General features: G+C 41.5%; 1 protein-coding gene and 1 long non-coding RNA gene across 5 annotated transcripts in view; one reads left to right on the forward strand and one right to left on the reverse strand.

Moving 5' to 3' along the window:
- Positions 1-5,980: 5,980 nt before the first annotated feature.
- MSC (musculin) lies at positions 5,981-8,840 on the reverse strand. Its single transcript, XM_003831329.6, has 2 exons — positions 8,070-8,840; positions 5,981-7,164 (listed from the first exon to the last, which is right to left on the reverse strand). The coding sequence occupies exons 1-2, from the start codon at positions 8,601-8,603 to the stop codon at positions 7,078-7,080; spliced, it is 621 nt and encodes a 206-aa protein (XP_003831377.1). The 5' UTR covers positions 8,604-8,840; the 3' UTR covers positions 5,981-7,077.
- LOC134730981 (uncharacterized) overlaps positions 8,712-26,397 on the forward strand; it is a 216,040-nt gene continuing 198,354 nt past the window's right edge. For all 4 annotated transcript variants that reach the window (XR_010112949.1, XR_010112950.1, XR_010112952.1 and 1 more), the window contains exon 1: positions 8,712-8,847. This is a non-coding gene — a long non-coding RNA (uncharacterized LOC134730981). The remainder of the gene's footprint in view (positions 8,848-26,397) is intronic.

A 26,397-nucleotide genomic window follows, 5' to 3' on the forward strand; every position in this document is an offset into this window, starting at 1 on the left:
AAGATCCAAACCATATCAGAGTCCTTGTCACTTTTGCACAAGGGACCCTCCTTTCCCCCTCCCTAGCTCTTGGAACAGTTTCTTTAAAGATTGTTCAAATCCCTTGGCCTTCATGTCCTGGACTTTTTTAATTTTATGGTATCCTTTCTTTACATTGGAAGAAGTTTGCTTCAAAAATATTTGATGATTCCCTCGGTTTTTTTTATTGTTGTTTGTTTTTGTTTCTTTTGTACTTAAATTGCATGCCAAGGCATTTAGTTGTTTTAGTGGCTTACCTTAGAGAAATTAATCTATATTATCATGAGCAAATATATTTGTCAGCCATTTGGCAGACCTATAGATAAAATCATCTTTATTGAGGATCAATGAAAATGATTCCCAAGTTTCTTGAAATAAATTTCTTTATTAGGATTATATAATGTTATGATTCTAACATAATTCTCAGAGAATAATAATATATGTGCAAAAGAAATGGGATTTTAGAGTCCTGGGTTTTGGGCATCACTTTTCCTTTCATCTGAATTCCAGGTCCAGCCCTGAGGTTACAAAGACTCAAAATTCAAGGGCCTAAATAGGAGACAGGAGAGATGGGTACTAGGAAGAAAGAGTAGGAGGTGGTAAAGAAAGCCTTCTGAGTGCAGACTACAGGAGACCAGCTCAGGCATTTGGCCCTACTGATTTGCCTGGCTGGACTACAGAGGTGTTCATGAAGAAAGCCTAGCCCAGTTAAGTCATTATCCTAACCTCTCTAGTCAGTCTTTCTGATGAAATATTTACTCCCATATCCAACCTATACATGATCTACAGGCTTCTGTCCTACTGAGACTGCCGCAAAATTAAGAAAACACTACTAACTCTTATCAATGAAAAGAGCCTTAAGAATTATCTAGGCCAGTGGTTCTCAAACTTTTTGATCTCTGGTCTCTTTATACTTTCATTAAAAAGTTATTAAAAGTTATTAAAAACCCTTAAAAGCTTTTGCTTATGTAGCTGGCTTGTATCTGTTGACATTCACTGGATCAGAAATCAAAACCAGTGAGACCCAGTCTCTTAAATGAACTAATTAATTAAAATAAAAAGAAATCAAAACCAAACAAAAATATTTATTTATTAATAAATTTTAAAATAATAAGCTAATTATATGTGAATGTAAATAACATTTTTAATTAAAAATAACTATGTTTCTAAAACATTTTGATGGGAAGGGTGGCATAATTTGATATTTTTGCAAATAAATCTCTTTAACGTCTCACTTTATAGAAGACAGCTGCATTCTCATATCGGCTTTCTGCTTCAATCTGTTGTGATATGTTATTTTGGTTGAAAGTCCAGCCTCACAAAGACATGTAATTATAAGGAGAAAGAAGTAAGGCATGTAATTGTAGTTTAAATATGTATGTAAAATATTGTATGTATGTAAATGTGTATGTAAAAATATTTTAATGGATATTGCAAGTAATTGTGAACATTCTTTGATATGACACCAAAACTCCACAAGTGTAGTTCCTGAAATGTTGGTTGTAACATTTCATGAAATCCAAAATTAGCTAAACAAACTTGTGGTGCTCTGTAACATCAAAATTCATCAGTGTGGCTTGTTTCACTTAACATAATTTCCTTCATTTCTATCCATGTTGTTGCAAATGACAGAATTTCATTCTTTTTTATGGCTGAGTAATATTCCATTGTGTATATGTACCACTTTTTTGAATCCATTGTTCTCACCAATATGTAGGAATTAAAAAATGTGAGCTCACAGATATAGAGAGTAGAATATCAGTTACCAGAGGCTGGGAAGGGTAGTGAGGAGGGAGGATAAAGAGGGCATGGTTAATGCAAATAACAATACAGTTAGATAAGGAGTAAGATCTAGTGTTCAGTTGCACAATAGGGTGACTATAGTTAAAAATAATTTTTTGTATATTTCAAAATAACTAAAATGATGGAATTGGAATGTTCCTAACACAAAGAAACAATAAATGTTTGAGGTGGTGAATACCCCAATCACCCTGATTTGATCATTACACATTGTATGCTTGTATAAAAATATCACATGTACCCCATAAGTCATACAGCTATTATGTATCCATAATAATTGAAGATAAAAAATTAAAACAAATTCATTGTTTTATCTTGTACCCTGAAATGAGTTTAAAATCTCATGCATAATTTTTGATGCTGAGTGTTATGGGAAGAAGCTTAATGAAAATTTCTCCTTAGTAACAAGAAAGAGGTCAATATACAAAAGTAGCATAAAAGAGCAAGGTGATAAAATGGCAAAAGGGACTGATGAGATAAATTTTCAGAGGATCAAGGACATAAACTATTATAAGCAAAAGAGAAAGAAAATCAAGCCTTTTTTTTTTTTTAAATTCTCATCTATGGAGAATTTCCCAAGTGCTTAATGAGACAATTTCATGTAATCCACTCTTAAAGTATTGTGTGAGGTTGAATGAATGATTCCTGACTTACAGAAGAGGTAAGGTACATGATGCAGCGCCAGGAAATGTGGGACTGGAACCCACTACATCTGACCCAGCCATCTGTGAATTTTTTTTTAAATGAGTTTTTACAAATTCCAAAAGTAATATGCAAATTTTTTCAACAAACAAAAGTAAAAGATAAAAGCTTCTTGTTCTTCCTCCCCTCCCGTTCCACTGCTAAAAGTTAGTCATAGTCCATACAGACAGCATATTTTCACCAAATGAAAGCCCCAGCTTTTATTTGCTCCACGATCCTCTTTACCATAAGCCATAAAGAATCTCAAGGCTGATCCAGAACTATCTTGGTGATAGCAGAACCAACAAGAGAGAAGGCTGCTAAATGCTACACGAGTTTACATGATTACATGTGGATTTCTGATTGTGGCTACTTTATGGACCTTTTTAGAGCCCTGGGTTTGAAGGATTTCTCTGGATCAACTTTCACTGTTGTGGGAGAAAGATGAAAAATAACACAAAACGTGAACACAACAGTGAAAGGGATGAATGGAGAGTGGCGAGTGCACTGATGCAAACACCCTGGGTGCCCACAAATGAGTATGCAGAGTTCACACTGAAAGGAGATATGGCCAGGTGATCAGTTATGAAGGGAGCCAATCTGGTGGACTTTCCCACAAGTTGGAAGCTTGGTAGTGAGAAGTGAATTATCAATTTACCTTGCTTCTCCTTTCCAAATGTGACTCTGAGTTACCGTTTTAATTTTTAATATTTTTTCAGAAGTATCAACCAAATTATCTACCAAATATCTATGAAAATAGAATGTGTTCATTTAGTTGTTTGTTTGTGTGCGTGTGTGTTTTACAGACAAGAGATGTTTCTTTATTTTTTTAACTTCTAGGCATTTATTATCAGGGAAAAATCTGTGACTGTGAAAGTCTTTTGTGAATTTTAAGGGTCATTGTTGCTATCTGTTGAAGGAGCTGCCAAACTAAAGTGAAATTATAAGTTGAAGCCCAGTGCAAAAGAATACGCACAACATCAATTCAACTCCACAACCAAGAGAAACGCCTGAATGTTTCAAAATTACAGTGCTGAAAGCGTTTCTTTTCAGATATTCATCTTAGGAAGAGTCTGTGGAAGGGGATTTTTGTTCTCTTTGGTTGAGTCAGCATCACTAATAATAATGCTTTGGTCCCTCAAAAAGCCCCCTGAAGAGTATTATTCAATTTACTCATTTTGTTTGTTATTTAGCACATTGTACATTGTATTTCTTAGACTTCTTTCTCTCATCTTTTCTCTCATAGCAGTACAATCAAATCGAAGTAATCCTAAGCACATACTTCATTTTTTTCTCTTAAGCCCCCCTCCCCACCCCACTTCCTGCCCACTTCTCCAACCCCAACTCCCATTTCTCAAACTCAAATCACTAAAGGAAAATGATGAGAGAGAGAGAGAGATTTGGTGATGCCTGTCTGCCACTTAGAACACACTCTAGTAATGGTAGATGAAGAAAAGGCTGGTTTAAGATGTTTAAGGCCTGTCCCAACAGCAACACGTGCACAGAAGCTTGCATAATTTACATGGACTCATTGGGGCTTACTAGAAAGTGGCCTCTTTCTTTTTCTTCTTCTTTTCTTAAATAACATAATTCCTGGCATTGGATTTTTTACAGAAACTGTGGAGCAGAGCATTCTTGAGAAAGTTTTTTTTCTTCATAAACTATAGGACTATAAAGTGGTCATTAAAATGAATTTCCAGGGTGCAGTGCAACACTCCCTGTACATGTGAGTCAGTGACAAGCATCACCTTAATTGGGGGTTAGAGACAGAAAATCTGTGAGTTTGCTCCTGAGTTGGCCAGAAGGAATATAATTATAGAAACACATATTTTAAATATTATTCTTTCACTTGTGGAAATTTGCCCAAATATTTCCTTGTTTATTCAAATGCCTGTTCTTATTTGTATTCACTACAAATATAGCTATTCTTTCTGTTTTTCTGTATTTCTGTTTGTCCACTCTTGTGGGACATTTCTCTTTCACGGTTGTAATCCAGGCATCTCAAAACAAGATCCAACCCTAAAGACTGGACTCTGCGAATGTCACACCTGTTTAAAGTATCCCCGTTTGCGGAAGTGGTTCCCTCTGCCTCTGGATTTCCTTTAGTGACCAGCATTTAGTGCACTGCTCATTGCATATTAAATGATTTGTTTAAATACATTATCATATTTATTCCTAAGGCAATATTCCAGGTAGGCACTGTGATGACCCCCATTCTACGGAAGAGGAAACTGAGGCTCAGAGGTGTTCATAATGTAACTTGCACATGCTCACTAATCCTGTGGCAAAGCTTGAATTTCAAGCTGGGTTCTTTAGACACTCAGGTTCCCTTTAACCAACATACACTGAGCTGCCTCCTTCCCTTGAAAAGAGCCTAATTTGCTGGACTTTTTGGAAGTCACCTTGACTAAGATCTGGCCTCCAGCAGACACTCTTCCTCAAGAAGCTTTCTACCCAGGACTCACCGCTGAAGTGCTTGGTAGGGTTTCCTGCCACAGGTTACTTCAGGTTCCCTTTTGTCAGAAAGCCCCTAATGCCACAGACACCACTGATGTTAGACTGGATCCCCAGGGCAGGTTCCGTCCCAGGTTATGAATAAAAGCCCAAGACAATCTTGTCAGAAAGCAGTTCTTTAGCATTTTGGTTGGTTTAACTCAAAACAGGAAGTCACTCTCCCCACCCCAACCCCCCTTACCTCCTAACTAAAATCCAGCTGTATTTTTCTCTCAGGGTCAGGAAAACTGCCTTTCAATTGCACAAAATGGACAGAACCCCAAGTTGGGCAGTTGTTTGTGTAGTTTTATCCTTTACACTTTTCTAAATGTTCTACAAAGAGAACGTTGCTTTTAAAAGAACCAGCCGTTTTAAAAATTGTATTATAGGGTTTCCGAGTTGTTACCTTCTACAAAAATTGCAGTGCAAGTGGAAGAAAATAACACGGAAAATGAGTGTACGTTTAAAAAGATATATAAACATTTGATAAAAGAAAAGCACCGTTGAAATACAAATTGGCTTCTTATATTAGGGTTTTATTCTGCCAGTTACACTGGAGACTTGTGGGTGGGCCTTAGGGTTTTTTTTGAACTACTTGCAATTGTAAGGATTGGAGTGTGCTTTTAGCTGGAGTAGCTGCTGTGTGTGTTGTGTGTGTGTGTGTGTGTGTATGAGAGACGTGCACCTATGTTAGCTTGAGGAGTGTATGTCTGTCAGGACAGCAGGGGCCTCAAGACTCTTAGGACTTTTATTAGGCCTCCAGTTATGGCCTTCCAGGAAGCCCGGCGCGGAGAAGCAGCAGAATCATAGAGATTAATAAAGAATGACGTTTGGAAATGGAGTGATCCAAACGTGATCGCCACCATTCCTCCCGCAATGACCCACCGCCCTGACCAGAGGAGATCAGCCCTTAAAAGTTAACTTCTACAGCCAAACCCTCTTAGTAAAGGGCAACAAAGACCACATCCTGACACCTCCAAGGGGCACACAGTTTTTACAGCGCGTTTTATTATTCATAAAAAAATAAATTTATTTACATATGTTATTTCCTGTGGTAGTGCAGCCTCGGGGCAAGGGCGCGTCCCCCATCGCAGGATCACTTGCTATGGTAAGCCGCCCACCCTGCGCGCTCCTCCGCGCGGGGAAGAACCTGCGCGGCAGGACGCGGTGTTGGAGTTGGGGCGCCCGGAGCTTGGAGTGGGGAGACCTGATGCAGAGTCTGGAGTCGGAGCTGGGGGTGCTGCAGGTAGGAGCAGGAGCGGGACGGAGAGGGAGGCCCGAAGAAGACCCCACACAGGTTGGCGCAGCGGGGCTTGGGGAGGCTTCAGCCCAGAAGTGGAGAGGGTTGACAGACGCCTGCTTCATTAGAAAAAGCCGGGAGGTTGGGAAGGAGACGGGATTGAAGAAGCCACCCGGCAGGGAGGCCGAACGGCCCAGAGCTCTCCGGGTAAAACCCGCCTGCGGTGATCTGGGAAGTGTGTCTCCACCTAGCCCTGCGAGCAGCGGGCTTCCTCCCGCCCGTTAGAAGGGCGCTGTGCTGGAGTACGAACCTGGCCAAGAGAAGCCACTCGCCCTTCTTTGTCACTTAAAACCCTGTCCCGACGCGGATCTCACGTCTAGACCTCTGTCTTTAAAGCGGATGTAGAGCGCGGTCTAACCGTTCCCTAACCATTGTGTCACCGCGAAAGGCCCGGGCTGTGTGGAACCGTCCCGCACGTGTGCGATGAATCTGGCTCCGCTGAGAACGGATCCGTGGGCTGTCTGGCGCGGGCTGGGGCAGCAGCCGAGAGTTAGTCTACAGAGCTAGGGCCCGAGAGCGGACCTGCGTCCGCGTCTCGTCACGAAAGGAGGCTCTTTTTGGAGAGGCAAAACGTGGTCGCCCAGATCCGGCGCAGCTGTAGCCATGGGCGCTGTGCAGTGACAGCCACACCCGCCACCTGTCACGATCACAGTTCCAGGGAAAGGGGAAGGGTCAAGGAGAATCTAGCGGAAACTTCTTCCCATCTCACGAGCTCTCCCTTCTCTCCGTGGCCCCCAAACACTCGCATTTAACCAATAATCCCATCAAGTGAGTTCCAGTCCGATTTAAGCGGTGGTTCCACATAGTCTGTTGGCTGCGGAAACTTCTTTGGTGTCAGAGTCCGGTCTTCCCGAGACCACGAATGGCCATGTCTGTAAATCAAAAAGAACGTGAGATATTAGAGAGAAACGATTGTCTCAAACCGAAACCGCTCTCCTACGCGAACCCCAGATATTCCTGACTTGGAGTAGCTAAGATTTTATCAGCATTCTGGGAATTTGCATGTCCTCTCTCTGAACTAAGATTTTCATTTTACTGGAGGTTGATAATCCGAGACTTGCCATATCCGTTCACGCTTCTTCCTGGACTTTGCCCGCAGGATAATTTGATGAAACTCATATGACTTTGAGATTCTGTCGTTTAGTTCCCTTCCCCTAACACACACACACACACACACACACACACACACACACACACACACACACACACACACAGTCATCCACTCCAAGCTCCAAGTAGGAACTGGGCTTGGACAGGATTTTTCCCAAGCCGGGAGAAGCTGGCAGATCAGAGAGGGACTTTCCAGATAAATCCCATCTGGGGAAACGTTACTATCTTCCACAAGCAATTTTTCTAAAAATGCAAATGCTCTTTTATAGAGCTCGGCCTTCCCTCCTTTAAGAAAGGGCTTGCCGATTCAAACCTGCCCGACTCAGCTGGATTAAGTTGGGCAAGGGAGATTTGCCGTCAGTCTGCAACCTGGTGGCAGATTGAGATGGAACCAAGATTTACCCTGGAAGCAGGATATTAGTCAATGGCTGTCACTGGGGTACAATGTTCAGAACGATGCAAACAGACAGGGAGGGTTGATTCTTCTTCAGGGAAATGGCTGGCCACTCCCTTGATTTGGGAGAAACTAAACTGGCCTTCTCGTTCCCAGTCCCAGAACCTCCACCCCTTTCGAATTCTTCCCAACAGGCTGACCCTGCCCGGCGCCCAGGAGCGCCCTGGGTATCTCCTGGCTGCTCTCCCGAATCCTTGCGCGCCGCGCCCCTACCAGGTTCACTGGGTGCACGTAGCCGTTCTCATAGCGGTCCTCCTGCAACAGCTGCCGCAGGTGAGCGATGTAACTGGAAGCCAGCCGGAGCGTGTCCAGCTTGGAGAGCTTAGTGTCGGGGGGCACCCAGGGCAGGCTGGTCTTGAGCCTGGAGAAGGCTTTGCTCAGCACGCGCATCCGGGCACGCTCACGGGCGTTGGCCGCGTTCCGCTGCGACTGCTTGCACTCTGCGGCTGAGCCCTTGGCCGGGAGGGGCTTCTTGCCACCACCGCCCGCGCTACCACCTGCGCCGCCGCCCCCAGCCACACGGGGCCGCTTCCTCTTGCAGCCTTCCGCGCTGCCGGCTGTGCCCAGAGCGCAGCGCTCCTCCTCGCCGTCGGGGTCCTCCTCCTCTGCCGACGAGTTGTCACTGGGCGAGGCGTAGCTGCGCTCTACGCCGCGGAGGGGCGGCCTCTTGGAGGCGGGGACCGGGTACTCCCGCTGCAGCCCCCGAAGCTCCATCTCCTCCGGATCACTCACCGAGCCCGTGGACATCCCGTTGTCCCCCTTGCCCACACGCGTCCTCTTTCCTCCCCCCTGGCCAGTCTCGCTGTCTCCGCCTGCCGCTCCCTGGCGGAGGCGGAGGCCAGAGAGCACTCCAAGGAAGACTAAAAACCCAGGCCGGGAAGCGCGGGGTGAGAAAGCGAGGTGGGTGGCGAGAGCGTGAGCGCCCCTCTGCTGACCCCGGGGAGCGTGGACTACGAGTTGGCGCCCAAGTCCAGAATCCGCGCGCACCGCGGTAAGCTGCGCCTTTTGACAAGACTATCTGTACTCCTTGGAACAAACCACCCCGGGCAAAGAAGAGGGGGTTGTAAAGGGGGGCAAGAGGTGGGGCAGGGGCGTGGAAGGGGTGGGGACCGCTTTTCTGCATGCCGAAGAGCGGTTGGTGGAGGCGGGGGAAGGGGACGTCTCTGCAGAGCCGAGATTTGGGCTCTGAAGCCCGACGGCCCTTCAACATGTCTGCGCAGGATAAGTGAGCTTTCGGGGAGTGAAGGGGCACATCTTGTTCCTACCGACGGTGCTTCTACCCCCAGGTAATCTTAGCAGTGGCAAAGATTACCAGACACTTAGAAACGACGGGATTCCGACCTCTGCTTGCCTGCCAGTCTTTCCAGTAGAACTCAGTTTTCAAGTTAACCATTCATGATGTATGATTGTCTACCCAAGCCTTGCTGGACAAGAGAAAAAGCAGAACAGGCAAACAACATCCAACAATGCACAAGTTACCTCTCATTTTCCTCCTTCTTTTCTTATAATGTACCTTCATGATTTACAAAAATAGTTACAATGGTTCGTTGCCTTTTCAAATAACATCTGTAACTTAATGATATTATCTCCAATTTGCAGAACTTGAAGCTGAGCCGCCTAGAGAGACGTTAAGTAAAAGACCCAAACTTATTAGGCTAAGTAGAAAAAAAGATTCAAAATCCGCGTTTTGAAATTCTGGCCCGTCGGTATTCTAGTCAGCTCCGTGCCTCCGGGTCACACATCACTGGATGTTGTAGCTGGTATTTTCCACTATCTCGAGAGTTCCATGCGTGATGGGATTTTGTTTTAATACCACAATGCGTGTGTTGGAGGATCCGGCCCTAACGCTTTGCATTATAGTGTAGGGAATCCTTGCTATTGTATTTAATAGATTGTGTATTGAAGGGCGAGCTCCTGGAAGCAGAATGCTAAGTTAGCACAATCGTCCATTCAAAGTAAAAACGACAAAGGAGCACCCTGAATGATCATGTTCCATTCCAAACAAGACTAAAACATCCTGCTCTTCCACACAAGAAAACACAACAATTTTGCAGTCTCATTATTTCCTAACTCGAAGGTCATCGCAGTTCCTGGTCAGGGGATAAGTACTTCTGTGGATACGGGCCCCAGTGGTCAGAGACTGAGTGCCCGCTGTGTGCCCGTCACTGTACTCGCGGCTTGTGAGCAGCTCACTGAGTAATAAAACCCGTATGAGTTTGGCATATGGTTACCCCATTTTACAATGATGAAACTGAGTCGTCACACCGGCTTAGGTGTTCACTTGTTCTTTTCCTGAAAGTCCACAGGCTCCCAAGCTGAGCAAGGTGCAAGGGGACCTATGTGGAGTCAGTCCAGGACAGAGCTGGCAGAGATAGCTGGGCCAGCCTGGCTCCCGCCAGTTCGTACAGCAGAACAAATGCGTCCAGCTCGATGGCTGAAGTGCTGCAACAGGTGGCTGGCAGAGGCTGACTTCATCACTCAGGCATCATTCCACCTTAGTCTCCCAGGCCACGCTACCCTTAGCAGGGGCGTTTTGGGGCCGGGGGAATGTTTCACATAACCCCTCCCGCTCACCCACATTTGCAAAGGTTTTCTCCCTGTACAAGTTGTCTTTTGGTTGGGGGCAGGGGGTGGGCTGGTCCTGGGACAATTTGAATAAAAAGATCATTTGCTCTCAGTTCTCTCTAGGGTAGGGAAATGCAGGGAATATTTGACAGAGTGTGGAAATCTTTCCTGGAGCGTTTGAACTTGAACTTGACTCTAGGATCGCCTTGCCAGGTGAAGGAGAGGAGAGCGACAAAGAGGGGCAAAGAGATGGACCGAGGAGAGCCAGGCTAGCTCTCTGCAACGACTATTGATGACTTGAAGCTATCAGTATAAATATATAGTCTCACACATTAGGGGCAGGCGAATAGGTTTTTAAAATCTGAATTGTTTATACAGGTGCAGAACAAAGTCTTTCTTTAGAAAAGATTAATGGTGAGGAGAGCGCTAGATTTCTCTAAACAGTCACAAAAACTATACCCAGCCTCAACGCTGAGGAGGTCATGGCCAGTTTCTTTATTTCTTGAAGAAACGGTCTGACCCCACCAGTTCGGGCTTATTTTTCACAGCACTTGCCTTTCCCTCCCTGTCTTCTTTCTCTGTCTTCCCCTCCCTCCCTACTTCCCTCCCTTTCTCTTCTACTCCATCTCCTCACCCTCCCTCTGTTCGCTTTCAAGAAAGTCAGCTATTTTATTTTGTTTGTTTCATCATCTTTCATTTAACCTCCATTTCTTTCATTTTTGTGAAATTAAGTTATATTTTCACTTGTAACTCTGTTTTCAAGTTGCAGACTTGTAATGAAGGTTAGGAAATGTACCTTATATGCATTTCTTATAAGCATATAACTGCAGTTTGCTTTAACATGTTTGTACTATCTGGCATTTGGTCACCTCCTTCCACTTTCAAAGTGCTATTACTTTTTCTTCTCCTTGGATGATTACAACAACCTCTCGAGCTGAACAGTGTAAGTATAACTATCTCTTTTGAAAGCCCAGTGTTTTTCATGGTTTTGACAAGTGACATACTGCAAATGAATAATACAGCCTTTATTTTTATCTTATAAAGCACACTGAAATCAATTCCTATTTGCTTATGCTTTACAAACTCTTCGATGTGAAACAGGTATAGACTGTTTGTGTGTACATCAATGGTCTTGAAATTCTTTAGTGACATTTAAAAAATATTCAATGGAGTGAGTAGGGCTTAAGTTGCATTATAAAACAAAATATTTAATAATTCTTTTAATATTACCTTTAATATTTCTTCATCCTGGCTTCCGTGCTTGCTGGATATATGACTTCTGGAATTTGCATTTTTTGAGCCCTAGTTTTCTAATCTATAAAATGGATTATCTCTCTGAGCGGAAGAGAAAGTATATGAGCAGTTGGCTAGGTCAGAGCCTGGTACATGGGAGAAGATCAGTAAATGCTAGTTAGTATTATGAATTGCCTTGCCCAATATCACACAGCTAGTAAAAGTTAGGGCAATGACCTGACCCAAGTTTTGTACTCCAGGGCCTATTCTGGGTTTCAGATAGTACCAGGGTCTTTCATTTGCTTTGACTACAGGCTGCTAGGGTCTGAAGTACATGGTCTCATCACATGACATTTTTCACAGGTCCCATGAGGGACCTCACTGAGGGAAAAATGGATGGGACGTCGTTAGAAATTTTCTTTTCGTCCCCCAAATTCTCTCACCCTAAAATTGCAGTGCTTTTCCAAGCCTTACTTTCCCTACTGGCATAAAGGATTAAGCCAGAAATCCTGCTGGTGGTGTGGTGTAGGTCAAAGGAGCATGCCCAGGTGGAACACAGATCAGTGCCTAACAGATTGAAACATTTAACAATGCAGGCTTGGTTTGTTTTTTAAAAAGGGAGCCATGAGATGGGATGATAATTACACATCATAGAAAAAAGGCCATTTGTTGCCACTTCCTTCCTCCAACAGCATATTAAGTAATGGGTGAGAAACTCTAGAACTGGGTAGGTCATGTGGACTTAGGACTCAGGAAGAGCAAAGGCTTCCTCTGTCCTCTGTGAAGGCCATGCCAAAACTATGTAGTGAGTAGGTACTTAAGAAACAGCAGTGGGACCAACCCACAGCCTCCTGTTGCCTGGAGGAATTGCCATACCTTCGGCCAATTGCCTATACTTTTGATCTAGGAAAATGAATAATCTAGATCAGCACTGGCCAATATGGAAGCCATTAGCCACATTAGGCTATTGAGCACTTGAAATGTGGCTATTCATGTACTATAGTGTAAAATGCATAACCAGTATTGAAAACTTACTATGAATAAAAGAATATAAAAGCTCTCATTAATATTTTAAAATATAAATTTATGTCAATCTGTGAGAACACTTTGGATCTATTAGGTTAAATGAAATATATTACAAAAATTAATTTCACCATTTAAAATTATTATCGTATGGTTACTAAAAATGTAGAATTAAATATACAGGTCCCATTATATTTCTATTGGACAACTCCGGGATTAATCTCATGGACTAACTATACCCCTATGGACTGAGCATCTACTGTTGGTTGTGGCAAGGTGTTGGTGAGACCTACTCCCACCCACTGGGAGGGCACATTCTTGTGGAAATAAGCTTCTCTGTATTATCCAGACTGCATCTTACCACGTGTATTCAACCTCCTGTCTATAACACACCCCACCAGACACACACACGTGCTGGGAAAATGAACGCTCCTCCTCAGTGGTGTGTTAGTCACATGGAATGCTAGTCCCAGTGTGTGTTGGCCACGTGGCATGCTAGTCACATGGGGAGCCAGTCAGGTGGGGACAGGTCACATGTAAGACCCAGGGTTAGGTCTGGATAACCCAAGGCCTGTCCCTTGTCTGCACAAAGCCTTGGGCTCTGCTCCAGGCTCAGGGCAGCCTCTGTCCTGGTGTTGTGCAGGATGCCACCACTCTTCAGACCAGGAAAGGAAGAAAACTCCCTTCACCCGGGCTCTACCAGCCATCAGGTTGGGCGTCCATGGAAATAGTCAAAGCCTACATGTGGAGTCCTTTGTCATCCACAACACAAACAGGGCTCTGCTGCTGGTTTATTTATCTAAGGATTGCAGCAAGATTTTTTACCCTTCCCTCCGAAAGTCATGAGGCCTTAGCATGGAGAAGCCAGTGCCTGGATGGTTTGTGGAGGTTGAAGGTGGAAAAGCCAGGCTTAAGAAATTAACAATGAAAAATGGGGCTGGGGGTAGGCTGGGGAGAGGGAAAGCGATAAGACTCAGCCTTTCAAGAGAAAAGAAAAAAGCCCTCATTGATTGTCTTGACAACAAAAACTGTAGGCAGCTTCTGCAGGAAATTTTTTTTAAACAATATCTCTAGATTTTAGGGAGCAGGTGCTGAGGCTTAACTGTCCTGGGAACCCCAAGTTCCAACTGGAATGCTGTGTGTTTCCTGTAAATGACTTTGAATACTCAATTAGCCTAGTATAGAAGCCCAGCTTTCAGAAAGTGAAGGTGCTCTAGTGAAGTCTTCTGTAGGAGGCCTGTTTACATAATCCGTGGCCCTCCATGATGTTGGAGAATCCTGAAGGATGTTGGAGAATACTAACCCAGTCCTAGTCTGGGTTAGGAGTGTGGCTCGTAGGTCTGAAAATAATCTTGTTTTGTAAACCCCTGGAACAGCCTTTCACTCTTATGCAGAAGCTAAGAAAGTTCTGTCTCAGGGGATTTTCTCCTTTTAAGTACTTGTGATTTTATTGGCAATACCTGGAAATGTGAAAATACTCTGGTACCAAAACAGCCCTTGAAATTGTAGCACACAGCTCTGGTCTCCAGTGTGTGGTCCCAAGCCTACCTTGGTTTAATTGTGGAGTTAACCCGGGAGAGAAATATCATCCTGCCATGCGGCATGTACTGAAAAGAGCCCCTTTTGCTGTGGACATGAGGAGATCTCTCCATTTATCAGCTGAGAGGCCTCAGGCCACATACTTATACTCTTGTAGCTTGTTTCTCTGTGTATAACCCATGAAAGTTGCCAGAGTTAAATGAGATTGCCAGCATGCAGGCTCCTGTGGAAACTGTGGAGCATTGTAGAAGGTCAGTTATTACATTATTATGCCCATTCTCTCTCCTGCAGGAGCTCATGTTTTCCCTGTTCCCTCTCCCAGTAGCGGGCCTTGCTCAAAGTGCAACCCCCAGCCATGGCTCATCCCCTATAGAACACCAGCTAAATGCCTCCTGGCGCCAGAAGGAAGTTCTCATGTAATAGATACTTCCTGGTGTCACAGAACAAGGATTCTGTCCTCTTTGTCAACCAGTCCCTTAATCGACTCATCTATAAAAGAAGGGCCTAACTTATTTACGTATGACCTTTGTTTCCCTAGTCCCAAGGCCCTCTGACCTCCAATTCTAAAGTGAGCTCTAACAGATGATCAAAACAGGGAGGTATTTTAGGAAATATGCCCACTTCTCTTAGTACTTTTCCCCCCTTTGGCTCATTTGTGCTACTCTGTCCAGTTAGCAGAAACAAACAAATAAACAAAAATAACCCAACTACATTCCTCTTCGGGTTTCAGTCTTAAAGGAGGACCCCTTGAGGATACTGGAAACAGAACTACTTCAGGTATTCTCATGCTTTGTTTCATCACTCCGCTCCTATTTCTCCTTACATTGCCACCTTTAAGCAACTTCCTCTAGGAAAGGGACCGACAAAATTAAAATAAGTAAGAGGAAAACAAAAAGATTAAATGGTAAACTTAATGAAGGCGGAGGCTGTGTCTTGTTCATAGGGATATCCCTAGTGTCTAGCAACTCATGAAAGGTACTACCTAAATATTTGATGGGCCAGGCCCAGTAGCTCATGCCTGTAATCCCAGCACTCTGGGATGCCAAAGCAGGAGAATTGCTTAAGCCCAGGAGTTCAAGAACAGAGTGGGATATATAGTGAGGCCCCATTGCTACAAAAAATTTTTTAAACGTAGCCAGGCATGGGAGCACCACACATAGCCCGAGCTACTCGGGAGACTGAGGTGTGAGTATTGCTTGAGTCTGCGAGGTCGAGACTGCAGTGAGCCATGATTGTAACACTGTACTACGTGCTGGTGACAGGGCGAGATACTGTCTCAAATTATTTTTTTTCCTTTTAACAAAAATAAATATTTGATGATTGAAAACTCTCACCAACACATGAACACAAGCCCATCTGCACTCATAACTAACAGGAGACAGGTACTCAACCCATCATTTGTCCTTTATTTAACCAACTCAGTGTATTACTATGTGTTCTACCCACTGTTAGCAGTTGTAAGGACTCTTTTACATTTCTTATTAACTGAATGGAATTCTAAGGAATATTTCCTCTTATCAAATGGAGTATATCTTTCTACTTATTATACACTGTGCTTGCCACAATGCCCAGAGGAAGTCTAAATAACTCAACAATTATATTTATTATAAACATCCCAGTAACGTTCTTTTCTCTATATGAAAATGAAATAGTGCTTTTAGTACCATTTGCTACCATTTTTTCTCCTGATTGAAAAAATTCAGAATCTTCATAAAATTTCCGGGGATCACACACTTACAAAGCTTAGATTAAGGAGAGCAAAGGGCCAAGTTGTGGAGCCCTTAAAAGTGGTTAATGGTTTTAATAATTTAATGGTTAAGCAGAGAAGGGGAATTCAGAGAAAAAAGGCAGCAATCAGAGAGGCAAGAGGAAAACCAAGAGAGTAGTGTTATTGAAAGCAAGGGAGTCATTTCAGAAAGTCATGGGTGGGGACTTTCAGTTGAGATGGTCTGGTAAGACCACATTTTGAAGCGTCGCCTGTGCTCCAAACACATAGCAGTGAGAGCTAAAATGTGAAAAGAGAAAAACTAAAAAGATTCAGCCATGTCCAAAAGCAAGGAAAATATCTCTTTAGACGAGGAGTGGACCAGAAAATGAATGTTAAGTAGGGATGAAACTCCTGCCAGGTCCAGGAGTTGAGTTTCTTTGCAGATGGGGAATAAAGTGGTCTCATGAATGGAGGGAGGCTGACTTGGATAACTGCTGAAATTAGGATGTGGGAGAAGGTAAGGAAGCAAAAGGAGTAAGCCCAGCCTGGCCAGGATATTGACTCCATGACTGGGTCAGTTCTGATTCATGGTGGACTGAATAAAAAAACATCATACATGTATACAGCAGAATACTACACAGTCATAAAAAAGAATGAAATCATGACCTTTGCAGCAACATGGATGGAGCTGGAGGGCATAATCCTAACCCAATTAACACAGGAACAGAAAACCAAATACTGGATGCTCTTACTTGTAAATGACAGCTAAGCATTGAGTACACATGGAAACAAAGAGGGGAACAACAGACACCAAGGCCTACTTGAGAGTAGATAGGTCACATGTTCCTGCCTGTTTGCATGCCTGGTAACTTTTGGCTGGATGCCAGACACCATGAATTTTGCCCTTTGGGTACTGGGAACTTTTTGTATTCCACCAAATATTATTGATCTTTGTTCTCAGATGCAGTTGAGTTACTTGGAAATAGTGATTTCTTTGGGTCTTTAAGATGTATAGAAGGAACCAGAGCAGTGTTCCTTCTAGAGCTAATTGTCCCCCATTGCTGAGGCAAGACTCTTATAAGCACTCAACCTAATGCCCTGGGAACATGAAATTTTCCAGTCTGGCTAGAACAGATATTATTCCTGGCTCTGTGTGAGTAGCTGGCTGTGTTCCCTTTCATCCTTTTTGGTGGTTCTTCCTTCAGCCTCTGGTAGTTTCCTCACATGCTCGTGATGATTGGCTGAATACTCCAAGGGCACCCTCTGCAGATCCCCAGGTTCTTTCTCTGTGCACCTCTCTTCCCTCTGCTACCCTGCCCGGTGAATTCTAGCTACTTTGGTCTGCCTAGCCTCTCAGGTCTGCCTTCTCAACTCAGGGAGTGTGTTTGGCTCTCCTGGGTCCCCTTGTCCTGCTCCACAGCCTGGAAACTCTGTCACAGCACTGGCTGGGACAATTGTAGGGCTTCCTTTGTTTGTTTCCCATCTCTCAGGGTTCATTGTCCTTCATTACCTCCTGTAGAATGTTTTAAGAACCATGGTTTGATACATTTTGTCTGTGTTAGGGAAGTTTCAGGTAGAAAGTTAAGTCTTATCCCTGTTACGCAGTCTTAGCCCCAGGTGGAAGCCTTTGGAATGGCATCTTTATAGGAAACGTATTTTATTTTATTTTTGTTTTGTTTTTAAGAGTGATACCTGCTTCAGCATGCTTGTATTTCGAGAGGAAGATACTGGAGAAAAGAAAGAGATTAAAGATATTAAAAATATGGGGAGGGGATTAAAGATATTAACATATGGGAAAAATATATTAAAAATATGGAAATAGTGATGGAGCAAATCCCATAGGAAATGGAGGGTGATGAGTTAGCCTTGAAGAAGAGGATGTACATATCTTTTTGCCTGAAATACTGTAGGATGTCTCTGTAGATCAGTAGAGATTTGTAATGGGAAGTTAAAGAAGTTAGTCCCTGATGGTCTCTGTTTTCTCAGTGGAATATGAATTAAAGTTGTCTACATAGAATAGGTGGGTAGACATGAGTTACTAGAATCAACAGAAATGGGAAATGTGGGGAATAACCATTCTGGAGAATATAAAAAGAGTCTAAGTAGGGGTAAGGAAATGTATTTCAAAACAGTGTTAAGGGCCTTGACGACATTGACTGATGAGCACTTATACCCATTAACAAATGTGGAGTTATCTAGCACAGTGATTCACATGGAGTGGTTTTCAGCTAGAAATAGCTGAATCTTAACAAATTAACCTGTTTATATTTTCAATAGCAAGAACTTGCAAAAATGAACTATTTATGGGACCATTAAGTTTTGATGAGGTAGAGATGCAATTTAGGAACTTTGAGTTCAGGGGAAATACTCTTGGAGATTTAGATGAAGATTCTACAGTTGGGGACCCATGGTATGCAGGAGGGAGGCAAAATGAAGCCATACTTTTATCTCTTTGGGGTAGGTGGAGAGGGAAGGATTTGCAAAGTTGCAGTATCACTATATTGCAGAAATGTGGGGGGTGCCACTGACAGAATATAATATGGAGTGATCTATATATTTCTCAGATCTTTCAATTGTGCGTTATCTATGTAAGATGGACTTAAGGACAAAATACATGAATGCATGCATACACACAGACATACATGCAAACTATTTTTCAAAACTTAGGCTCTCTGGAGATATTAGCAGATTTCTTTCAACATATTCTATAGGCATTTGGAACACAGCAAATTTAGGGTATTTTAAATCAATAATAAACTTATGATTTCTTCATTTTTGCTATAGGGAACTCATTAACATGTAGTTTAACAGGGGGAAAAAGCAGAGTATGTCAGATTGCACCCCCATACCCTTATATTCTCATTTTAAACATTAATATCCCCCATATTTTACAGATAAAGATATTGGAGTTAAGAGAGATGAAGTTCCTTGCTGAAGAATACAAAGATAATTGAAGAAGAACTCAGATGTCTAGAATGAGAGTCTAGTGCTCCTGTTACTATATCATGTCCATTATGGTTAATTTTATGTCTCACCTTGGCTAGGCCATTGTACCCAGACAGTTGCACAAACAGTATTCTAGATTTTTCTGTGGTTTTTTTTTTTTTTTTGTATGAGATATAAATTTAAATCACTAGACTTAGAGTAAAGAAGATTGCCTGCCGTAACATGGGTGGATCTCATCCAATCAGATGAAGGCCGTAATAGAAAATGACTCACCTTCTAGGAAGAAGAGGGCATTTTGCCAGCAGACTGCTTTCAGACTAGAACGCAGCTCTTCTCTGGTCTCCATCCTGCCAGGCTACCCTCCAGAGTTTAGACTTGCCCTCTTCCACAATCGTGTGAGCCAATTCCTTAAAATAAGTCTCTCTCTCTCTGTCCTCTCCTCTCTGACACACACACACACACACACACACACACCCCTTATTCATTGTGTTTCTCTAGAGTACCCTTACTAACACAACGTTCTTGGACAATGCATGTGAAATACTAGAGAATTTAATAAGCAGGCTAAGCTACAATGCCAGGCACTCTGTGCTTAACTCCAGAGTATTTAAAGTGATAGTAAATCCTCTAGTTCTTGATATTTAGCATTCGTTTTAGAAGTCATAGAAAAATAAGTTTGACCAGGGAGGAAAATGTCACAAGTAACTTTTATACTTACTTGTGACACAAAACACGTTAACTTTTTATATTTAATTCTAATGTTTATACTACTTGGTTGAAAAATACTAATTTTAATTATAGTATTTTTGCTTTGATAATCATTGAACCTTTCTTTTAATTGAAATATAATTCTCATACCACAAAGTTCATACTTTAAAGATGTGCAGTTAAGTGATTTCTAAGTATATTCAAAAAGGTTGTGCAACCATCACCACTCTGTAATTCCTAAACATTTGTATCATCCCCAAACAAAACCCCATAACCATTAGCAGTCATTTCCCGTTTCTCCCTCTTCCAGATCCCCTGGCAACCACTAGTTTTTCTGTCTTTGTAGATTCATCTGTTCTGGACATACTACATATATAATAATATTCCATTGAAAAACTTTCTATATAATAAGCCACAGACTTTTAATGCCTTGTTTCTTTTACTAAGCATAATGTTTTTTAAGGTTCATTCATATTTTAGCTTGCTTTTGTATTTCAATTTTATGTGACTGAATTAATATTTCATTATATATAATTATATATAACATACATATAATGATATATATATATATACACACACCAAATTGTAATTATTTATTTATCAATTTATGGGCACCTGGGATATGTCCAATCTTTGGCTATTATGAATAATGCTGCTATGAATATTCATGTACAAGTTTATTGTGAACATATGTTTTCAAGTGTCTTGGGTATATACCTAATAGTGGAAATGCTGGGTCGTATAGTAACTCTATGGTTAACTATTTGATAATCTATCAGACTATTTTCCAAAGTGGCTATACCATTTTACATTCTCAGCAGCAATGTAGTTTCTCCACATCCTTACCAATACTTGTTGTTGTTCTTTGTTTTGATTATAATCATCGTACTGGGTGTGAAAGTTATATCTTATAGTGGTTTTGATTTGCATTTCCCTAACAGCTAATGAAGTTCAGCATCTTTCAATGTACTTGTTGTATATTTATCTATCTTCTTTGCAGAAAAGTCTATTTAGATATTTTTCATTTTTAAATTAAATTTTTTGTCCTGTTGTTGTTGAGTTGTAAATGTCATTTATTATTTGTTGAATGTTTCCTCCAAATTGTATATGTCACAAACTTAATCCACAATGTGGCAGTATTGAAAGGGCCTTTAAGAGGTAATTGGATCTTGAAAGCACAGCTTTCATGAATGGATTAATCTATTCATGGATTAATAGATGAATGGGATAATGGGTTAATGGGCATGGAACTGGTGGCTTTGTAAGAAGAGGAAGAGAGACCTGAGCAAGGTTCAGCCCCATCACTATGTGATTCCAGGCCTCAAGATTCTTCAGAGTTCCCATTAGCAAGAAGGCTCTCACCAGATGTGGCCCCTTGACTCTGGACATCTCAGCCTTCATAACTATAAGAAATAAATTCCTTTTCTTCACAAATTACCCAGTTTCAGGTATTCTGTAATGAGCAGCAGAAAATGCACTAAAATACTCCCTCAGTTTTTGTTAATATAAGGATGTCTTAATTTCTTACTTAATTTTGAAGGATAGTGTGCTGAAATAGGATTATTGGTTGACAATTTTTTTCTCTCAGCACTTTGAATATATTGCCCCACTGCCTTCTGGCCTTTAAAGTTTCTGATGGGAAATATGCAGGTGGTTTTATTGAGGATCCTTTGTAAATGATGAGATCCTTCTGTCTTGCTGCTTTCAGGATTCTCTCGTCTTTCTCTCAAAAGTTGTATTATTATGTGTCTTGGTGTGGATCTCTTTTAGTTCATCTTACTTGGAGTTTGTTGAGTTTTTTAGATGTTTGTATTCATTTATTTCATCCCATATGGGAACTTTTCAGCCATTATTTCTATAAATATTCTCTCTTTCCCATTCTCCATTCTCCTTATAGAAATCCCAGAATACATATATTCTGTTTGATGTTGTCCCCCAGATCCCTTAGGCTCTGCTCACTTTTCTTTAAGCATTCTTTTTTCTTTTTCTTTTTAAGAGACAGTTTCACTCTGCCTCCTAGGCTGGAGTGCTGTGGCATGATTATACCTTACAACAGCCTCAAACTCCTGGGATCAAGCAGTTCTCCCACTTCAGCCTCCCTAGTAGCTAGGACTACAGGCATGTGCCACCATGTTCAGCTAATTTTTAAAATTATCTATAGAGGTAGGGTCTCACTAAGCTGCTCAGGCTGATCTCAAACTCCTGATCTCAAGGGCTCTTCCTGTTTTGAAGTGCTGGGATTACACACATGAGCCACTGTGCCCTGTTTAAACTTTTCTTCTTTTGTTCCTCAGATGAAGTTGATTTCCATTGTCCTATCTTCACTGATTTTTTTTTCTGCCTGCTCAAATCTGCCTTTGAATCCCTCTAGTGAATTTTTTTTTTTTTTTACTTTAGTTATTATACCTTTTAGCTCCAGAATTTCTCTTTGTTTTCTTTTTAGGTTTTCTATCTCATTGTTGGTATTGCGATTTCCCCATAAGAAATGTATTACTTGTACTACTTAGGTTTTTTGTTTCCCATGTTTTCATTTTCTTCCATAAAGGTATTTTCTAATTTTCTTTGTGATTTCTTTACTGACCCATGGGTTTTTAAATGATTGTGTTGTTTAATTTCCATAAATTTGTGAATTCCCCAAATGTATTTCTCTTACTGGATAAGTATTTTGTATTATTTCAGTCCTTTTAAATTTATTGAGATTTGTTTTATGGCCTAGCATAGGGCCTATCCTAGGGAATGTTCTGTGTATACTTGAGAAAAATGTATATCCTACTGCTGTGGGGTAGAGTGTTCCTCCGATGCCTGAAAGGTCTGCTTAATTTATGGCTTCCACTGTGATTGTAAGCTGTCAGTTTTCAAGGCTACTATGGAGCTGGAAGAGAAGAAGGGAATGGGAGTAGGACAAGTTAAAACACAGCAAAGCTTACTGTTCTTACTGATATTCAGCTGTTTTTCTTAAAAAAAAAAATACCCAGATTGCTGCAGAACTTTGGCTAATTTCTAGCATTCTGAAAATGTTGATTCTGATAATTTTGTGAGTTTTCTCATTGCTTTCATGGGGAAGATTATTTTTGCAAGTCTGTCATTTTTGCGGACATCACCTTGTCTTCCACTGAATCTTGATGTATATTTTATATATCATGAGGTCCAATTAAAAGAGCAATAAATTAAGTACCAGTTCTCTACGTGTAGGAAGGAGAATGTTAAGAAGTTTCACATATGTTAAGAAGCTCCATATTTAGTCTTTTCTGAAGTTTCCAATTTTCACTGGCACAAGAATGAGGCAGAGCAGAGGAACCACTGGGATTCAGCAAGATTAGCTTCACATTGCTTGTCTACCACATTCTCCTATGTAAACCACACTCCTGTGCATTTATATTCTTGTCTCTCCATCTTCCTCAATAGCTTGTTTCTGACTAGTCTTTCCATGAGAGAGGCTGAGTCATTCCCTTGAGAGAATCTGGCCTAAGAACAGCTGTGTCTGAAAGGCTTTCCTTCTGTATGCAAAAGGAAAAGCTAATTAGAGGGAGGGGTGGGTTTAACTGTTTGTATCTAGGATGATGATAGGTTGATATCTTCTAATCCTTTTGTAAAACAGTTTTTAGATCAATAAAAATAAATAAAATGTATTTAGTTTCTTTATTCTTATCCTTTTAGTACTTTCACATAAAAAACACAAGCCTCCCACTACGACCAAGTAGAAGTAGTCAATTAGCATATATTCTGTCGATGAATTGTGTGATGAACCCAGTTAATTTAACTCTTTAAGCAAGGACATAGTGAGTACCTAGTATGGACTAGGCATATGATTAAATTTCTGCTGCCATTCTCCCAGAATTTCAGAACTCTCCCATTCCTCCTATATCCTGCTTGTGAACCGACTATAGAATTAGCTTTATTTTTACTGTCCCTTACTTCATTCATAAACACAGGACAAAGTGATCCAGATGTCATACAAAAATCAATATTGTTTCTCTCTCTCCTTCTTTCCAACTCTCACTCTCTTTTTCTCTCTTTCACACACAGTGAAATGAAAAAACTACCTAAAAATAAGAAATGTTAGGTGAAGATAGTTTTTTTTAGCTCACACCACTTCCTAGTCTTAGATAGGGCAACTAGAGAATGGCCATCAGTTATTTCTTTCTCTTCTTCATTGGCCTTGCTCACCATACAGAGACATGTTCCAACACTACTTTGAGATATTAAGATTTTGGGGAAATTTTCCTTTTGAAAGAGTTTACCTCTATATCAAATATGTGCAAGATATAATTTTCAAAATTATTTTATCAATTTACTTTGTAGAGTTCAGAATATCCTGGTTTAGTATTGGATTGCCAAGATTGATATCCAAGGTTTGCCTATTTACTTATTTCATCTTTGTATATAAGCCAAAATATTCTATATGCAGCTTGATACTCCCAGTTATGTGGGGGAGGGTGGGAACACTGACAGCTGCCCAGAACTGCTGCAGGGGTGGACGACTGGATGCAGGTGCACAGACTATCTCAATTTGACAGGCTTTAAGGCTTACATTATCTCTAGTGATATCCAATATCCTGTACAATGAGGTCCTTAAAAACAACAGAAGCAACACAGTTATACATATTCACCAGAGCATATACCACCACAATATTTACTCAGAGCTACACAAAGATAATGTGTAATTTTTGTGATCATTAAGTTTACAGTGTCACAGCAGCTTAGAAATTAAATCATGCATCTGACATTATGATGCTTTGTTAACTGCAGTTTTCTTTTTTGTCTATACTCTGTATACTACATAAAGATTAGAAGTCTTAAGTTTTCACAACAATTTCTTGCCAGAGGAGTGCAAATAAGTGCTGGAGGAATTATTTCTCTGGTTATATTTTGAAGCTGTAGAATGTTAGTGTGTCTCTCATTTTGAGATTCTATTCTCAGTGTGTGCTGATCTAGTCCTGTTCTGCAACTAACTAACTAGATCATGGACAAGTCTCTTGACCTCTGTATCTCTATTTCCTTGGATTTAATTGAATTAGTATTTCCTGCCCTGGAAGTTATCACAAGGTGGTTTTGAGAATGAAGTGATAAGAATGCATGTGAAAGTAATTTGGAAATGACTATTAGAGGTAGATAAGAGTGAAAACTTACCTCTCCTCCTTGCTAGGTTCTAACCTACAGAGAGAAGTACTAGTCAAATGGGGGCTCAAATTATCATCTTTTTAGGCAAAGAAGTAGTCAATAGAATTCAGGGATCCGAGAAAAGTAGATTAGAGAATGTGACTTAGATCTAAGTCCAAAAGTAGGTCCCCTTCCCCCTAGCCCAGAGAAAAACCTCTGTATTTTCAAAGTAAGTCAAGGGTTCTGTGCAGCCTTCCAGTCCACCTATGGCAAGTTCAAGGACTGCTTCTGAAAGGCAGGAGGAACTGGAATGCAGAGAGAACAGCATACCTCCCCACTGAGCTGAGCAAGCCCTCCCAAGGTGGGTTAGTACTCAGAGACATGAAATGCAAAGGTGTGCACCAGGGAAGGAGAGGGATCTTACTGCATGAGCACAAGACCATCAAAAAGAATTACATTTTGTGCTACCAGTGAGCAGTACCCTGTAATCCCATCAAGTAGGGAAATAGGCTCTAGTGGAAGTGAAGCTCTTACCAAACAGATTAGCACCTCCCTTTCTTGTGAGGAGGAACAAGCAGAAGAAAGAGACTGGAGTGATGACTTCATTGCTTTCTGGAAGAGATTGGGAGCTTCCCCCTCTATGTATGAATGTGTGAAGAAGAGCAAGAGTCCTCCTCCCACACAACCATTGGAATGAGGTATGCAAATAAGTATGCAAATAGGGTTTGCTTTATAGGGTTTGTCTCAGTGAAAAGTCCAAAGAAATTGGTTATAGAAGTACCTTAAAGATCACTTAAATATTCCCCTCATTTTATAGTAAGAAGGGGCCAAGGGCAGGTTGGTCGCTAGCTCAGAAATTGACTAATTCTCAGAAAGAGGAATTGGTTCAGAAAATAGAACCCACACCAGGTGGGTAGGACTTTGGTGGGGGCCCTGGGCTGCCAGAAAGCAGCATAAGAACACTGGGTCCTCTGGGGACCCAAGGGAGTTTGCTCTTAAACAGGGGAGGGAAGAGCAGAATGGATGTAGAGGAGAGGAAGATTATAAATTTGTTTAATGTAATTTCCTATAAATATTAAATTACACCACTGATTTAGATAATCAAGATAATATCAAGTCATAAGCATGGTTTATGTTGTATAAATAAGGAATATGTATTTCTTTCTTCCTCCCCTTTGAAGGCTTGTTTTCTTCTTTGTAGCATTTACCCTCCACTTATTAGGGTGGGAACAGTACTAGGCTTCCATCTGGGAGCAGCCACTCTCATTCCACGTGGCAAAAGTGGGGCTGGCCCTCTCCCAAGGCTGTTGGGAAGTCTGCTGACTAAGACCTGGCCATTCAGAACACTTCATTTCTCTGACCACAGGAACTGGTTTAGGGAAGGTCATGTGATCCAACCCAAGAAAAGGACACCCTTTTACTGGTCCTCTTGGAAATGAAAATTCCTTTTGCTGAAGAGTTTATAGCTGAGATGCTGTGATATAAACTTAGAGCTGAAGTTGGCCATCTTGCCACAGTGAGGAGGGAGTTGAGTTGAGAATAAGGCTGGCCCAGAGTAAAGCAAAGCTGAACGATGGAAAGAACGTTATTTCTTGTGATGTTTTTGAGCATCTTAATCAGGCTTGTGCAAAGTCAGCATCCCACTACAATTTTCAGTTACATCAGCCTTAAAATTCTATACTCTCCTCTGATTTTGTTTACAGCTGTTTAAATAATATT

This window comes from Pan paniscus, chromosome 7 (assembly GCF_029289425.2).
Source record: "Pan paniscus chromosome 7, NHGRI_mPanPan1-v2.0_pri, whole genome shotgun sequence".
NCBI classification, from domain to species: domain Eukaryota; kingdom Metazoa; phylum Chordata; class Mammalia; order Primates; family Hominidae; genus Pan; species Pan paniscus.